Consider the following 17,003-nt stretch of genomic DNA (forward strand, 5'->3'; position numbering starts at 1 on the left):
CCAAGCAAGTATTTTCTCACTGCATTGCTCACCTGATCTTTGCAAAACAGTTGAGAAGTTCCCACAAAGTCTGCTGACAGAGGAAGGTGTCTTGTAAACGGGAGCCGTCATCTAACTGTAACGCAATCCGAACCTAAAGAAAAAATACACTGAAATAATCTGAATATTGAACAAAAACTATTCCTCCCAAGTTATCCAACCTTTTTGTGTTCAAGTTTGGCCAGGGGTCTCCTTGTTCTTCTATGCAGGCACCCTAGCATTTTTGCCTGTCAAACATATTCCTGATTTGTTGGAATGGACCACTGCCAAGTGTGGAGGAGTCGTCCTCGATTATTACCCAGCCTTCTAGGGCTCTTCTTCCCTCCCTTACCCTGAACTGAAACATATTCAGACAAAGTCCCAAACAATGTGTTGTCACAAGCAATTGAGATGTTTTATGTTTTACACTAGCTGAAACTCAACAGCAAGGGTCTTCACAGCTATATAAAATGAATTCCAATAACCCAGACAAGACAGATGAAGCTGCACGCATTGAAGCACCAACCCAGAGCTCTGTCAACTTAAGCATCATTTTGCAGAACAGCTTCCCTGAAGCAGAACAAACATTATATCTGCACATCCACGCAGAGGAACAAGCACAGTCCAAATCTACCTTTGAGTTACTGAAGACCTAACCAACACAGTTGGCCAGTCCAAAGATATATGTGAAACTTGCAACTCACTAATACTTCCTAACCAGAAAATTCTGACATATAATTTAAGAGTGAATTAATAAAAAATCTCAAAAATAATCCTTGACATTCAATTATCAAGTTCTTAAACACTTTGAGAAAAAAGGTAAAGGACAGCTAACTGCCTATTTTACACAGACCTTTTCCAACCTGGAATATGATCATTCACATGCCTTAGCAAGTGCTTAATCAGAACATAACATAAGATGCTAAAAAAAAAAAAAAAAAAAAAAAAAGCCAAAACACTCAGGAAGAACTTCAAACTGCTCCCAAGGTAAAAACCCAGCAGCTGACCAAGAGATGGAAAACTGCAGAGCACTTCAGGTGTTATCTTTACCATTTAGAGACTACTCAACCTTCTTTTTCAAACAAACTTTTAAATTTTCCCAATTATTTCATTTGTCTAAAGAATAGCAGAAAAAAAAGTTTCTGTTAGATGGCACCTAGTATGTCAGGTCAACTACAGTTTTCTGAAGGCCACAGAAATTGGCTCCATACAAAAGTCCAAGGACATAAGACTGGGACATCAACAAAAGCTTGCTTTCATCCTGTATTTCCGTATGTCCCTACCAACAATCTCAGTGCATCCTCTCTGCCAGAGCGTGTGTGATGTGTCTGAGAGCACGAGGAGGGAAGAGAGATGGGGAAAAAACAGACACCGCACACGCCAGCAACTGACTGTAATTTTGTTGGAGAAATATGTTTGTCATCTGCCTTGGCTCCTACTAGTCCTTGCAGGACTGCAACTTGTGATCTGCTGCAGACAGGAATTTTTCTACACAAAGGAAACAGTGGCATCATCAACAACCAGCCATTAGAACTATTGTTTCATCCCTCCACTAGCATAACCTCCTGGTTTCTCCTGTGCTGGAAACAAGCCTTGGATTATTCTCGGCTAGTCAAGTGATGACAGCTGACATCACCATTCTATAAGAATCCAGCCCAGAAATTCAGACTGCCAGTTGCATCAGTTTCTGGGCAATGGTTCATAGCTAAGCATGTCACGAAAGTCCTATTCAGTCAATTAGAAAAATCTTTTGTAAAATCCCAGGCTTTATATGTAACAGACAGGTTGGTGCCAACTTTCTTCTAAGTAAAAACGTTAAGAACAGAAGGCTAATTTCAACACTAGAACTGTACTGAGGGTACCTATAGATCACCTGCCATCACCAGGGGTGTTTGTTCATCCTTCATTGAAGAACTGTCTCAGTATAATTTTTACATGTGAAAGCAAATTCAAAAGCATTCTATTTTTAAAATACCAGATCTGCCAAACAAATTCATGATTTATCAAAACCTGTGCTTTTTCTCTAGGGATAACTGCTGCCAATGCACCAAAGTACACCTACTTCTGTGCATATTATCTCAATCAGAGACAGTAACAAAAGGTAGAGAATCAAATCCACCCCAACATTACCCCAGCCAGCCTGCATGAGTGAGCCTGCACCTCAACTGCCACTATACTTGAGCATAACGCTAGCTGTCAGTGCTAGCCATGCTATCCAGCTGTTTTAGACTTTCTACAGTATCTGACACCAGTTCCTTGTGGCAGGGGATTCTTGTGGTCAATTGTTCCACACAAAGTATTTTCTTATGAAGTCTGTATAATCCTTACAAGTTAAATCTCTGCTCTCAGATCATGGGACAGTATCTCTGTTCAGACTGGACCCCTCACAAGCATATTTGCTCTAATGCATCAACTCCATAAAGCAGCAACAGCACTCAAGGGAAGCTCCACTTCTGTAGATTCTTATGTTAAACTACTGCTGAACATTAACAACTTAAATCTTCATTAGTTATCTTTTGTGATCTGAAGCAGTGATGCCCTGTAGTAGCTCCTCTCCTTCTCACCCTTTACGTGCATGTATCTTCTTGGGAAAGGAAAAACAAAATCATTGTTTTCCTTCACTATAATACCTCCCACGCTGGATGCAAATGTCAGAGAAAGTCATCGCTGTACCGCTTCAATATCGCTTTCCTCTGGAATTCCATGTCATTGCAGATTTTTTAACTGAAAATTTTAAGCAGAAGCTGCCAGGTTGTGGTTTGTTTTTTTCACAATTTGCTTTTAATGTCCCATCATTTGGGACATAAACTCCTTTTTACCAAGTCAGAAAGAAAACACTAGTGCCAAAACAAAGCACATGGAGGTTTTACAGAAAAAGACATGAACCTACTAAGTAGCTCAACCGCTGATCCAAGCCATTAGTGATGCTTAAAGTCTTACATCTTCATGACTAGCAGTTTCTCAGCTACCCAAAAGATCTTCCTATTTCCAGCACACAGATGGAACTCTGCCATCATACTGTCTGCAAACGAAGACTTCCAGCTGCCAAATTACCATTTGCCACAGCACCTCAAGCAGTCTTTGGTTGTTCTTCCAATCCAGCATTGGCCAAGCCTAACAATTCTCCTGCTCATTGCATGTGATAGATCGTATCCAGCATGACCGATACCAGAACACACTGGAACACACTATGCAATGAACATACCGTGTTTCCAACTCCCACTCTGCTGGAGACTGGCACCATCTCCAGCTTGGCATTGTTGGGCAGTCTGGCAAATCTCCACTGCAAAGAGAGATCCAACACACTCCTCTGAAACCTAAAGAAGAACACAGCCCATGAAGACACCAGGAACCAATGCCACCTTTATATCACTTCAGAGACTGGCGACAATACAAAGTCCAGCTATTGAGCAAGTGAATTCCCAGCAGGCTGACTAGAGGCCAGAGAGCACAAAATGCACACCTGGTAGTCCAGAAAACCACGACAAAAATTATTCTGCATACTAAAAACACTGCACTGTGCAGAAGTCACAGGTAAAGTATTCAAATACCTGTTCCTCCTCAAGCTTCAAGACATAAATAGCAACTAAATAGATATCAAAGACTGGTGTACATGTTAAATAGAATGGTACTTTCTTTCCTACTGCCAGTCAGACGAATTAGGTCTTGATAATGACACTGCAGCAGTATAGAGCCGAAGCACAGGGTAAGAGGAGTGTTACTAGTCCGTGAGCTAGCACAAGCTCATGTGTTGGGAGGAATATCTGCGTGGAAGTTGCACAGGACCTCGCTATTGCTCCCAAAAGTGAAGGGAACTTGGCAGAGGGAAATCGGGAGAGTATAATTTAACAAAATAAGTTCAGTGGATAAGAATCTGAACCGCAGCCCGTGGATCCCTCTCCGCAGGGATGACTGTGAACAATTTCCTCACGCGTCACCTTACGGGAGCCGCGCGGCTCAGTGGAAGGCGAAGGCTGACCTCGCTGAGCAGCATCAGGCCCCGAACCCCGCTCGGACACCCCCCGCCGGCCGCGCGTCCCTGCCTAGGCCCGGCCACGCTGTCTGCGGAGCTTGCAGGACCGAGGACCCCGCCGCCGCCCCGGCCCCCGGGGAGGCCTTCGAGCCGCTGGCGCCGTTCGCGGCGGACAGGCCGCAGGCACCAGGCGTGCGCCAGGCCGACAAGGCGACGAACAGCCAGGCAACGCTGGGCTCCGCCCGGCGGGGGAGAGCAGCCGACGCCGGGTCGGGCCTCTCCCACCGCCAGCGCGGCGCAGCCTCCAGTCGGGCCCAGGAGCGGGGGCGGCCCCGCGGTGAGACTCACTTCAGGCCGTACTCGCCGGGGCTGCCGCCCTGCTTCCTGCAGACCTCCTCGAGGATCTGCGGAAAGAAAAGAGGCGTTACGACCGGCCCGGCCCGCTGCCCTGTGGTCCCCACCCGCCCGTCCCGGACCCACCTGGAGCAGCACCGTCCCGGGCCCCACCCGCACCGTGACCCGCCGCCCGCTGGGGGCCAGCACCGACACGGCAGCGCTCCCCCCACCCGCCGCCGCCATCTTCCCTCCCGTCGCCCGCCGGGCTCGGCGCAACCGGGGCGGGGCTGGTCCCGGGCCGCCCCTGCTGCAGGCCGCGCCCCGCCCCGCCCTCCGCTGAGCCGAGCTGAGGGACCGGCCTGGGTCCGCGGCCGAGCGACTGCATCTGATCGGGGCGGCGGAGCCCCGGCCAGGCAGAGCCGGCCCGAGGCTGGGGGGGCGCAGGCGGCTGCCCGGGGCCGTCCCGCAGAGCTGGCAGTATAGCCGGCGGGTTCGGCAGCTCGTCGTGCTCTGCCCAGCGTTGCCAGTGCTCGGATCACAGACCGGGCCGTGGAGGAGACGGAGCAGATGTGTTGGCTTGTGCTCGGGCCTGGTGCGGAGGGCAGGGCACGGCCTCCCCGGGCAGCCACCGCGGGGCTCTCGGCCCGGGAAGGGGCTGCTAGGGCCGAAGGGAGGGCAAGAAATTGCTGCGGGTTGAGGCTGCTGCCTCCTCAGCAGCGACGGGTAACTCCGATCATAGCTCCATGTGCAAGGAGGAAACTCCTCGGGAAAACATCTTTATTGGAACAACCACGTTTCAGAGAGAAGAGGGGAGCATCTCTCTGCATTCCCATTGTCAGACGTGTGTCTAGACACAATGAGGACACCAGTGCTAAGATAAATTTTAATGTCTCACTGCCTTCAAAAGCTGTTTCTTCTGGAAAAATAACATAGAAATTCATTTGGCATCTGGTGATTAGTTTTGCAAATTCAGCCATTCACATGAGATGTCTGCAGCTAAGGAAGCAATATTCTCTTACACTTTATGACACAAAATTTCCCAGAGTCTCTGTTTCATCCAGGAGCTTTCCCTCCATTCTCGGCACCGCATTCTCAGATACAAACTACAAAGTCTGTTTTGTTTGTTATCATAAAAAACAAACAAACAAACAAAAAAAACCAAACAAAACTTTTAGTTTGGGTAACCACTGGAATTTGTTTAGCCTAAGTTATTATCACATGCCAAATATTTTCTCTGGTTCTTCTATATTTATCATATAAGTTAAGGCTAAGTCCCCACCACTACCTCTGGTACCCACAAAAATGTCTGCTTTGCTTGGACTATAAAGGAAAAGGAAAGACACTTCAGTAAAAGATAAAATTTGCTTATTTTTACCATATCAGCTATGTGAGAGAAGGAAGAAAAATAAAAGCTACAAGGAGAGCAGCTACCGAACTTTCTAAATATAATTGGGATACCCATATCACAACATCTACGTCAAGATGTCCCATCAAGACCTGTATCAAGACATCCTGTGCTTCCACTCATTAGTATCTTCACAGAAAATACGAAGAAGAATACACAACTACCATGGCCATGCTAATGACAGCAATTATTAAGCTGCCAAGGTGAAGAAGCATTTCAATTTTAAAAGCTACACCATGGGTTTCGTGCCACAAAAATTTGTCTCGTTTCTGGATGGAGGGTAGCTCCTGATGGATGCCTGAAGCTGGCAGCTGTTTCCTATGTGGCATTTGAAAGGGACACATCCCCTAAAGAAATGTTGTTCCTGTCGCAAAGACACCAATGTAATATGAGCTGAATATTTTCAAGTTACAGGATTAGAGAGATTAATCTAGTTTTTAATGGCATGTCATAATCAGAAACTTGCATGGATATTAAGGTTCATGTTTCATACTCACAGCCACTTCTAATTGCAAATATTTACCTGAAATTAGAAACATCAGGAGAAAAAGAAGAGGGAGCTCACTCCAACCTGGAGTTGATCAAAGGGCTGGAAAGAGAGAGGAGCCTATTAGGGAACAGCTTACTAGGCAATTCAGATTTCTGCCACTGCCAGTATGAAGAGGATGCCTGCAAATCTGCCAGGTGAACCTCAGCAGAACAACATCCACCATGATAAAAAAACGATCAGAAGCTGCATTTAATTAGTGATTACAGGTAACAAACTGTCAAATTATCTCTCCCTAAATCAACTTTTAGGCATCTAGTGCTTTGCATTTGATATATCCCTGGCATTATGCATGTTTGCATTCTGTCATGCACCCACGCAGTGGGTGCATTATCTGAAAATAATGCATAAATTTGCTTCTTGATAAAGTATGGAAACACCCCCTTTTTTTTTTTTTTCTTTCCCATTTCAAATTTATGATAAATTAACAGTGAAGATCTAGAACTATGTTGTAACCAGTTTCAAAATACGATACAAAACAAGAGTTACTTATCACAGTAATGATGATTCTGAAAAATATTTCTTCTTGTCTGCACCAATGGTACATGCTACTGATCATGCTGAGTCCTGGGCACACTCAAGGGTGGTTTCCATTAGAGCATCATACAGCATATTTTGATTGTATAAAGAGTGTAAATGAGCTATGATTTCCCTGTAGGAGTTCCTTTACCCACACCCCCCACTGATGGGAGAGGAGATGGCAGTGAGTGGTGTGACTGTGAGAATGCAGTTTATCTGTTGGTGACTGATCATCTGTGGGGTAACTTCCACCATGCATATGCCCATTTGATCAGCACAAGACCCAAGAAATGACCTTGGGAATTTCAACTGAGACAGAGGTGCTTACATCAGGGGTGAGAGCTGGCTGTGAAGGCGAAATTATACCTGCAGCACAAATCCTTGCACAGGGCTCAAGGTGTAATCCTCTTGGTTTGTGAGAGGGAAACATCAATCTTCAGTGCCTTGAGCAGGAGTCCAGTTCTTACACAGCTTTCCCTGAGCCTCCTTCTATACTGAGTCCAACCTATTCAATGTAGGGTGGCTCTCAGCAAGAGTAAAACTTAGTGGACCTCTCATGTTGAAGAACAAAATTGTAAAATTATCTAAAATCTGTGTGCTTTGATGTTCTCTCAAGTTTGGTATGTCAAAGAGCTAAACCATGGCAGGTTTAAATGTCCTGGAGTAAGACAGCACTCTGTCATGTCACAGCTTCACACAGCCTTATGCTCTTCTTAATAGCCCCCTTCTCCATGTCAGAGGTAACACCAACATTTTAGCAGGCTATGGAAGGACAACAGTGTGCTTTAGAATAAACCCTCCTGAGTTACCTGAACCAGGAGAAGTAAGAAGAGGTGGACTCAGTAAAGTCAAGACAGGCAAAATTTAAGTTGCTTTGCTTCACCTTTTTGGACAAAGGAGCGAAGATCTGCAATTTTAACATGCACTCTTCTTTGCCCTAAGGTTCTTCCTTCGTATTGAGTTCAGTCACCTCTTAATGCACCAAATGGACGTCATAGAGCCCCATCACTGCAGAGCTCCCTGAAAAGGAGCAGGGATAGCATAAAGCACACAAGCCAACCAGAGGGATGAATATGACTGAGCTAAGTCCAAGACTACCTAATAGTATCTGAGATAGCAAGCACATTGCAATGTGCTGCGTATGTAGGAAATTCAAGAGCTGAGGGTACACTTGGAAAGTTCAAACATGCCAAGGTAAAGAACGTAGTTGCAGCAACTGGGCAGCCCTACTCTTGCTCTACAAAACAAACAAACAAACAAACAAAACAAAAAACCCCAAACAAAAAATAAAAAACCCCACAACCTCATCCACTTAGTATTTTAAGATTACATTATTTGTACCTTTTCTGATCCCAGACAGACTACATTTCCCAGTAAAGGCAGTTTCCCTGCTCCTTTCTCGAGGGCTGTCAGGAGGAGTGAGCTGTCCGGCTTGGTACCTAAAATGAAGGCAGAATTGTTCGAAGTGTAGCATTTTCTGTCTTCACCCTCCGTTTTTAATAGTGAGTTCTGCAACAAGGAGTAAATTTCTGAACTCCTTGCCTTCACAGATGACAGGCACTTTGGTAACTGGAACTGAACATAGCTTTTTTTCTCCAGGAGTGTCTTTGCAATCAGTGGATCCACGACAGCAGCTGCATCCCCAGCCGGGAGCTGCCGTCCCGGTCACCCGCGGGCGCCTACCCGGACGGGCCGCCGATGTCCCGGGACGAACCACCGCCTCCCGGGCTCCGGCCGTGCCTTGTGGACCGGGTCGCTCGCCACCCCAGCCCCGACGACTGGGCGCCCTCCACGGGCCGGCCCGAGGGGCCTCGCACTGGCGACGGCCGGAGGTCGCGGGTGCCGGGCGCTGCTCGGGGGAGCGGCGGTGGTACGTCCCGGGGCAGGGGGGGGGGGGGGGGGTGTCGGCACCGCCCACGCGGAGCCGGGGAGGAGCCGCCGTCGGGGCCGAGGGGCGGGGGGCCGGGGGCTGCCACGTGCGGGACCTCTCGCCCGCGCGGCCCGACCCCCACGGCCTGCCCCTGCCCCCGAAGGGGCCGCCCCGCGCCCCCGCCGCCCTGCGGGCGAGGCTGGCGGGCGCCGCCGGCCGCGGTCCCGGTGCCGGCGCCGGCAGGGGCGGCGATGGCGGCGCCTCGCGGGGGGCGCGCCCCGACGGAGCGGCCCGCCGTGCCGGTGCGGCAAGGCGCAGACCCCCCGCTCCCTCCGCCTCGCTCCGAGGGGGCGGAGGGCAGGGCAGGGCGGGGGCTGGCCGGCTGCTGCCCCACGCGGCGCCCGGGCTGGCGGCGCCCCCGGCGCGCTCCCCGCGCACTCCGTGCCCCTCTGTCATGCTCGCCGCCTGGGAGCGGGCGGCGGGCTCCTGCAACGGCAGCCGCCCCGCCGAGCCCGCGCCCCCGGCGCTGTCCTCGCCGCCCGCCGCCGACCCCCGTCCCCCCGGGCGGCGCGGCGGGGCGCGGCGGAGCGCGGGCGGTGCTGCCCGCCGCCGGGGGCTGGCTGCTGCCGCCGCAGCGAGCGGCGGGTGGCGGCGGGCGGCGATGGGCACGGCAGCTGTGCACCTCCTGCTGCTGCTGGGGCTGCTGCACGCCGGGCCCGGCGGCGAGGGCAGGAAAGGCTGGCGGCGGCGGGGCCCGGCGGCCCGCGAGCGCAGCGAGGCGGCGGCGGCCGAGAGCTTCCCGCTGGACTTCACCGCCGTGGAGGGCAACATGGACAGCTTCATGGCGCAGGTCAAGAGCCTGGCGCAGTCGCTGTACCCCTGCTCGGCCCAGGCGCTGCCGCACGACCTGCGCCTGCACCTCCTGCACAACGCCTCGGTCACCTGTAACGACGGCAGCCCGGCCGGGTGAGTCCCCGCTCCGTGCACCCGGCCCCGCCGCTCCCGGCCTCGGCCCCCGCCCGCCGCGCGCGCCCCGAGCCCCGGCCCCGCGCCCTCCGGCGCCCCCTGGCGGCCGCGCGAGGCGCGGCAGTGACAGGTGCAGTGCGCGCCTCCCTCCCCGCGCGGCCCCGCTGCCCGGTCCGGCCCGCTCACCCGGCTGCTTGTCCGCAGGTACTACCTCAAGGAGTCCAAGGGCAGCCGGCGGTGGCTGCTGTTCCTGGAAGGTGAGCGCCGCGGAGCCCCCTGGGCGGCCTGTCCCGAGGCCAGCAGGGGCTCCCGGCTGCCCCTCGGGGCTCGGCCGCTCCGCGCCCGCAGCCCCTCCAGCCCCGTGGGGCAGCTGGCGGCGGGCGCTTACCGTCCGTCCCCGGGCAGGTGGGTGGTACTGCTTCAACAGGGAGAACTGTGACACCCGCTACGACACCATGCGCCGGCTAATGAGCTCCAGAGAGTGGCCCGCGACCCGCGTGGGTGAGTCACCGCGCTGACCCTCGGTGACGTCCCGGGGGACACTGCAGGGCGGGACAGCCCCACCCCACCGCACCCCTGACAACTCGCTGTCCGCGAGAACACGTGCTCGCAGACAGTGCTGGGTGTTTGAACCCTGGCCACTCCCCATATGTAAGACGTACACATGCACTTACAGACCTGCTGCTATCATCACAGAGCTGCCCTGTAGATTTTTGTTCTTTTAAGACAATTTGTGTTCCTCTTAATCTTGTCAGTAGAGCTTCTTTTGGGCCTTTTAGTCGGTCAGGACAGATGGATTTCTTTTGCATGCTGCGTAGGATGTGTGTATGCATGTGTGTAGCAGGATGGACCCTGTGCACATATGGAAAAATCCGATTAACTGTGCTTTTCCCTGGAGCTGTGTGGTCTGAGATCATATATCAGGCTCGTATGGTTTCTCTGAAGTCCTAGACTGTCACCTGTACATTTCTTGTTTCTTTGTGCCCATCTGCAGGAACTGGGATCCTGTCATCGCAACCAGAAGAGAATCCTCACTGGTGGAATGCAAACATGGTGTAAGGAGGCAAAACGAGGGAATAGGTTCACATTTAAACAGCATATCCTGCCTTTCAGGCTAGCAAGAACACTGCAAAAAAATTACTATGATTAGCACATGCAAGAGGAAATTGTATGTTTCTCCAACAAGTAGCTTTGGCAATGTCTGGAGAAACTCAAGTCCAGTTTCCTTGAAGTTGCTGGGAGAGCTAATGAAGAAAAACTGAGGGTAGATTTGGGAGCCCACGCAAATAATTGAAGTGGCAAATACTGTTGTGAGGCTGGTAGAATGTTACAGGTCTCTTGCTCAAAGCTTCTTTCTAGGAGCTCTTCTAGTTCAGAGACATGAGAAAGACACCACTTCATATATACATGTATATAGACGGGAAAAGCAGAAGAGAAGGATGTTAATTTGCACTCTGCAAGATGGAGAAAAAAAGGGGAAGATAACTTACTCCTAAAAAAACTTCCAGTGGTTGCTGTCAGAGTTTACACTCCATTGACAAGATCTTCTCATTTTCATGTGGAAAACCAAATCACAGTTTCACTGTGGCAGGCCACCCACCATATCAGTGGGAGAGCTAAGAGCAAAATCTCAGTCCATTGGTCTGTCCACTGAGCTCAATGCCCTGGTGAGAGTGGTAAAAGACAAATTATTTATTGATTTAACTCAGTAGAGCTACTGAGAAAAAGAGAAAATCCAACACAGTTCTTAGTGTCACTTGGTATGCAAGAAGGTATGTTGTCTAATTGGAAAAGAAATTCTTCCCTTTTCCGTTTCCCAGGGTTTAATTTTCTTCCAGTCACTTGACCCTGTCCTCACCTCTCCTTGCATGTCAAAGGAACATCAGTACTCACACAGCTCTCTCTTACAGATTCATCCCTTATTGCTCAAGTGATGTTTGGAGTGGTGCCTCTTCCAAGTCCGAGAAAAGTGAGTGTTGCTGATGGGCTGTTGCTGCCCCAGACGTCACACATGAAAGGATATGGCTAGACTTCTGTGAAATTACATGAATGAAGGAACAGGCTTTTTCTTGCTGAAGGGCAGGAAAGAATATCAAGCTACTTCCAGATAAAACATCCTGATCTCTTTAGCTCAGGCTGTTTTGACATCGTTCAGAGCCACTGCTTTTAGAGATGTTACAGTCATGCAGTATGTGAGGATTAGAGGAGCAAAATTCCTTTTAGATGAATCTCCAGGTTCCAGCATACAGCAAATTAAATAGTGTAGTTGAGGAGCCATGGTTTGTTGTGTGTGACCCTGGATTTGCTGATCTAAGAGGCAAGTGCAGTGAATTCAGTTTCAGTCTTCTTTTGGGAGGGTATTTGACCTTTGAAAAGAGCTGTTGTGACGGAGTAAGCTGTCTGCAGGTTTCTTTGGGAAACAGAATCGTTCAGTTTAATAGATGCATTGCTGTTGGCTGTCAGTTTGATGATAACAGAGTCTGCTTAAAGGAGTCCTTCCAGCGTAGGCTGGATTTTATGCAAATGAATTGTTCTACCTCAGGTACTTCTTTGGGTTTCCCAGCTTCAGCAGGATTGGTGTCTGGGTGCAGTAATGTCTATGGAAACACCAGGGGCTTAGGATTCCTCTCATTTGCCATGAAGAGTTTTCTTTGACCAGAATGGAATTACTGGTGATACACACTGCTGCAAAAGAATTGGGCCCAAGGTGTTCTGCGACATGGCCCTGAAAGGTGTAAGGTTAATGCTTTTCTTTGAGTTGGTCTGTGAGTTCTGGCATTAAAGCAGATACTGTGTCACTCAATGTCTGTCTTCACTCTGACAGTGTGAAACTGACTACTCATGGATGTCACAGGTAGACTTCATGTCTCAGTAAGGGACCTTTTCACCTCATTGTAGCTTATAGTTTTTCCTGTGGAGCAGTTAAGCAACATAGCTGCCTTTTGGTCGTGCCTAGAAGTAGCAGTCTGTGTAGATTTAACTTTTGAAACATTGCTTGTCAGAATTAGCTTTGTGAACTAGGAAAAAAACAGATGCAGTAAGTTGTAACTGAGATTCCAGGTGGTAGGGAGGTGTGCTTTTGTTACTGTGGGCTCTGTTCATTTTTTATTCAGTTTCTTTCAGGGAGGCAAGTTTTGGGGAGGGGGGAGTATCTCTTGGTAGATGTACTTGATACAGTAGGAGAAAGTGGTCCTGGTTATATGTTGATGATCCCTTCATAAGGGATTGGTCTGGACAGGAAATAGTTTTGTTTACACTGGGTTCTCTCTTCCAGATGAATATGCTTTCATGGGAGCACTGATCATTCAGGAGGTTATAAAGGAGCTGGTGGGAAAAGGTCTTAGCACTGCAAAAGTATTGCTGCTAGCAGGGAGCAGGTAGGTATCTACAAGATACTGGTTTTTGAGCAGCCAAACCTCTTGCAAGGTTACAAAGCATATGTACCTCCCAAAAGAAAGAAGAGGATTTGGTTTCTGTGGTATCAAGTTGTTACTCAGCACCAGCTTTTTTTCTGAGTGTTTTTCTAAAGCAAGGAAACGACTGGGTGACCACCAAGTTAGTAATGGATTGTGGTGTGGATAGGTGAATTTGTATAGAGTGTCACTGCTATCAGAATATGTGTGCTGGCCAGTCATGACATAGCTGTGTGTACTTCACAAGTGCAGCATTGACATTGTCATTGCAGTGCTGGAGGGACCGGAGTGCTCCTGAATGTGGATCGAGTGGCAGAGCAGCTGGAGGAGATGGGTTATCAAGGGATTCAGGTTCGAGGCTTGGCAGACTCTGGATGGTTCCTGGATAATAAGCAGTATCGCAGAACTGACTGTATTGATACCATAACGTGTGCTCCCACAGAAGCCATAAGGAGAGGAATAAGGTACAACCGGATGCTCTGCTTTATAAGAGGCTAGAGTGTGGAGATGATGTCTTCCCTCTCTGTCTTCCTTCATTTTATTACTTTTATTTTTTCGGAAGAGACAGTAATTGAAAATACAGACATGCAAAAGAATGCTTTAAAATGTGTTGATGGGACAATGTAGCAGAAAAGAAACTTTGGTGTCAGGAAGTTGGAACTATAATCAGAACAGAAACAGACTGGACTTTGGAGAGATCATTATTACATTGTGCTATGCCTTTCATTCTGTTATTGACTTGTCTTCTAGGTATTGGAATGGTATTGTTCCTGAGCGCTGCAAACTGCAGTTTAAAGAAGGAGAGGAATGGAATTGCTTTTTTGGGTATAAGATTTACCCCACTCTTCGATGTAAGTAGCAGAGGAGAGATAGAAAATGTATTCTCTGGTTTCCTCTGTATCCACAACTTAGAGCAATTTCTATTCTAAATTATTTGTCTTCCTAGGTCCGGTCTTTGTTGTCCAGTGGCTCTTTGATGAGGCCCAGCTTACTGTAGACAATGTACACCTCACTGGCCAGCCTGTCCAGGAGGGGCAGTGGCTCTACATCCAGAATCTGGGTAGGGAGCTGAGAAACACCTTGAAGGATGTAAGGTAAGTATTTCACTGAGGAAAACCTAGTACATTTATTTCTAAGAGGCATTTTTACCCAGTAGCTTAGCAGCATTTCTCTGATCTCTGCAGAAACCACTGTTGTAAATTTGGCAGCTATTAGTCTACATCAATTATCTTGCCTTTTTAATTTCTGGATAAGTGCAAAGTAATTTCCAGCTTCACAATTATCAGCTACACTTTGTTATCAGTAGGAACGTGGGTTTTTCTTTCCTGCCTCCAAGGTGAGGTCTCAGGCTCCTTGCCATTGCACAATAACCTCACAGGAAGTTTTGAAAAGTACTAATTATAAAATGTCCAGAGAGTCAGTGAGGCAACAGAGGAGAAACTGTTAATGTGTCTCACTTGCTTCATGCACAATTAGGTATTCAGGAGTCTGTTGATGCAAATGAGCACTGTTAGGCAGGATGGAACCTCTGTTATTCTGGATACTTTCCAGTCCAGTTGTGGTTTATATCATGATAGTCGTGGCTGTTTCTAAAAATCTTGCCAGGGGCAGCCAAAATTCCATCCCCTACCTACCCCAGAAGGTTCTGTTTATCAGGAGTTACTTTTTCCTTCCAAGACCTAATCCACATTTCCTTTTTCCCTTCAGTGCTAGCTTTGCTCCTGCCTGTTTGTCTCATGAGATCATTACACGCAAGTGAGTGTTTTTGTGGAGGTCAAGAGGGAAGTGGTAAGGGGGGTAACCAGTCCTGACAGCCTGAGCCCTCTAATACAACTTGTACGGTTTGTCTTTTCAGTCACTGGACAGACATCCAGGTGAAGGGGACATCATTACCCCGTGCTCTGCACTGTTGGGATCGGAGCCTGCATGAGAGTAACAAGAATGGGAAGGCACCTCTGAAAGGCTGCCCAATTCATCTGATTGACAGCTGCCCATGGCCTCACTGCAACCCCTCGTGCCCCACCATCAGGGACCAGTTCACAGGGCAGGAGATGAACGTGATCCAGTTCCTCATGCACATGGGCTTTGATGTTCAGAAGATGGCACAGCAGCAGGGCCTGGAGCCCAGTAAGCTTCTGGGTATGCTCAGCAGTGGTAGCTAGGCAGAGGTCCTCAGAGGAGCAGAGAGATGAGATCAGGAGGAGACTCTAAGCCCTTCTCCCACACTTTCTGATCTTTTTCCTTATGCTCATGCAGGCAGATGCACGCTCACACCCATGCCAGGCATGCTCCAACCTGTACACACCCACGTGTTCCCACACTTGCACACTTAAGATGTGTCAAGAGAAAAAAAAAAAAGGCAATTTCTTGCTCACACTATTTGACTGGAACTCATTACTTCCAAATGCCAGAGCTCAGTTTTGGCCATTCGAATCTTCTTCCTGTGTTACACAAGGCAATCTGATGCAGGGAGAAACAAAGCCATAAGTATCAGCAATGGGAACCTTCCCCAGGTCTAGGACTTCTTCCCTTGTCATTAATTTTACATCTTCGACTTGACACAAATGGTGAAAAAAGCAAGCACTGGATTTCTTTTGTCCAACTAGAGGTGAAGGAATGATTACATGACTTCCTGGAGGTCAGCATCCCATGATGAGTCACAGCATACAAACCCAAGACACGTGCTAGGGATGGACACTCTTGTACTCAATTTACTTTCATATTATTTTATAAGATGACTTTTTTATTACTTTTTTAAAACTAAGCAAGAAATATAAATGATATTGTTTTGTAACATATTTTTTTTTAAATAACGAAGAAACCTCTTGCTACTTTGGCAATGTGGACATATTTATTTTAATATGTAAAACGCTATTTATAGGGGCTGACCAGAGAACCATACCTATGTCTTTGTAAAGTTGTATATGCTGCTCATTTGGATGGGTTATCCTTACGATCACTTGTGCCTGGGAAAGGGATGAGGGTGGTACTGAATTTTTGTAATAATTAGTCTTCTGTGTTCCCCTTGCAGTATGCTTTGTCATTGTTTCTCTGGTGAAGAGGTTGTAATACAAGGTATAAGTACAAAGATTTTCACCCAGCAGCTGATGTTTGCATCCTTGCATGGCATTCTCAGCTTGACAGTGATTTCCAGGTGTTCCAGGGCATTGTGTCTTAAGATGCAGGGAGACCTGTTTGTGAAGCAAAGGCCTCAGTTCTAGTGAGAGAAACGTTGGATCAGACTGCCTGGCCTGTCTTAAAATGGAGAGCATGTGGAACAGAAAAGGCAGAGAACACAAGACAAGCAGGAACATATTTACATTCTAGTTATTTGTGAACACACCCATCTCAGAACATACAGATCCCCTTTGAGGGTAGTGGCAGGAGAACAAGGGAAGGATCAGGAATGTGTGACTGAAGCTGAAGAGAGCAAGAGATGGTTCCTGAGTTTGGGAAGCACAGAGGCAGCTGCAGGAAGGCTTCATGCTGTGGCATACGCAGCAGTTATAGACAAACCTGCACTAGAAACAGGAGGTACACCCATTCTCCAGAAGCATGGGAGCTCCTGATACCAATCCTTGTATTTGCTTGCAGTTGTGTAAGTGGTTATACAGTGTGTAGGCCACAGAAAGTTAGGGAGGTTTTAGAATTTAGAAGAAATCTTTGCACTTTCAAGGTAGGTTTGGCCAGGCTGAAATGGAAGTACCATTTGTGAAAGCTGTTGTCTTAGGTGAGTAAACCCAAAAATGAATAAAACCACAGCCATTCAGTTGCATTTTATGGACTTAAGAAGTTGGGCAACACCACATGGTAATTACTCATCCTGCTGCACAAGATGGGTTTGGTACATATGTAAGATAAAGAAGTAGCTAAAGAGAAAATGGATGGAGCTCCCAGCAGGAATGAAATGCAGGAAAACTGTCAGTGGAGTTTCCCTGGGATCACTCACTGGGATT

General features: G+C 48.4%; 2 protein-coding genes and 1 long non-coding RNA gene across 8 annotated transcripts in view; 1 reads left to right on the plus strand and 2 right to left on the minus strand.

The window, feature by feature from the left end:
- The window catches only part of ASPSCR1 (ASPSCR1 tether for SLC2A4, UBX domain containing), a 34,383-nt gene extending 29,802 nt beyond the window's left edge, over positions 1 to 4,581 (minus strand). For 4 of the 6 annotated variants that reach the window (XM_030461744.1, XM_030461745.1, XM_030461741.1 and 1 more), the window contains exons 1-4: positions 4,472 to 4,570; positions 4,340 to 4,395; positions 3,224 to 3,335; positions 33 to 133 (exon numbers count right to left, since the gene is read on the minus strand). In XM_030461744.1, the coding sequence (XP_030317604.1) occupies positions 33 to 133; positions 3,224 to 3,335; positions 4,340 to 4,395; positions 4,472 to 4,570 (368 nt within the window). Of the gene's footprint in view, positions 1 to 32; positions 134 to 3,223; positions 3,336 to 3,997; positions 4,091 to 4,339; positions 4,396 to 4,471 lie in introns of those variants that run through there. The other 2 variants (XM_030461739.1, XM_030461740.1) reach the window with 2 other exon arrangements.
- A 2,447-nt stretch (positions 4,582 to 7,028) lies between these two features.
- On the minus strand, positions 7,029 to 9,676 carry LOC115599312. The gene is made up of 3 exons (XR_003988309.1): positions 9,611 to 9,676; positions 8,140 to 8,237; positions 7,029 to 7,303 (listed from the first exon to the last, which is right to left on the minus strand). It is a non-coding gene; the product is annotated as an uncharacterized LOC115599312 (long non-coding RNA).
- Positions 9,330 to 16,077, plus strand: NOTUM (notum, palmitoleoyl-protein carboxylesterase). Its single transcript, XM_030461801.1, has 11 exons — positions 9,330 to 9,634; positions 9,839 to 9,891; positions 10,040 to 10,135; positions 10,629 to 10,689; positions 11,545 to 11,603; positions 12,909 to 13,011; positions 13,320 to 13,511; positions 13,798 to 13,898; positions 13,994 to 14,141; positions 14,755 to 14,802; positions 14,903 to 16,077. The coding sequence occupies exons 1-11, from the start codon at positions 9,330 to 9,332 to the stop codon at positions 15,207 to 15,209; spliced, it is 1,473 nt and encodes a 490-aa protein (XP_030317661.1). The 3' UTR covers positions 15,210 to 16,077.
- The last annotated feature ends 926 nt before the right edge of the window (positions 16,078 to 17,003 follow it).

The sequence above is a fragment of the Calypte anna genome, chromosome 18, assembly GCF_003957555.1.
Source record: "Calypte anna isolate BGI_N300 chromosome 18, bCalAnn1_v1.p, whole genome shotgun sequence".
NCBI lineage: Eukaryota > Metazoa > Chordata > Aves > Apodiformes > Trochilidae > Calypte > Calypte anna.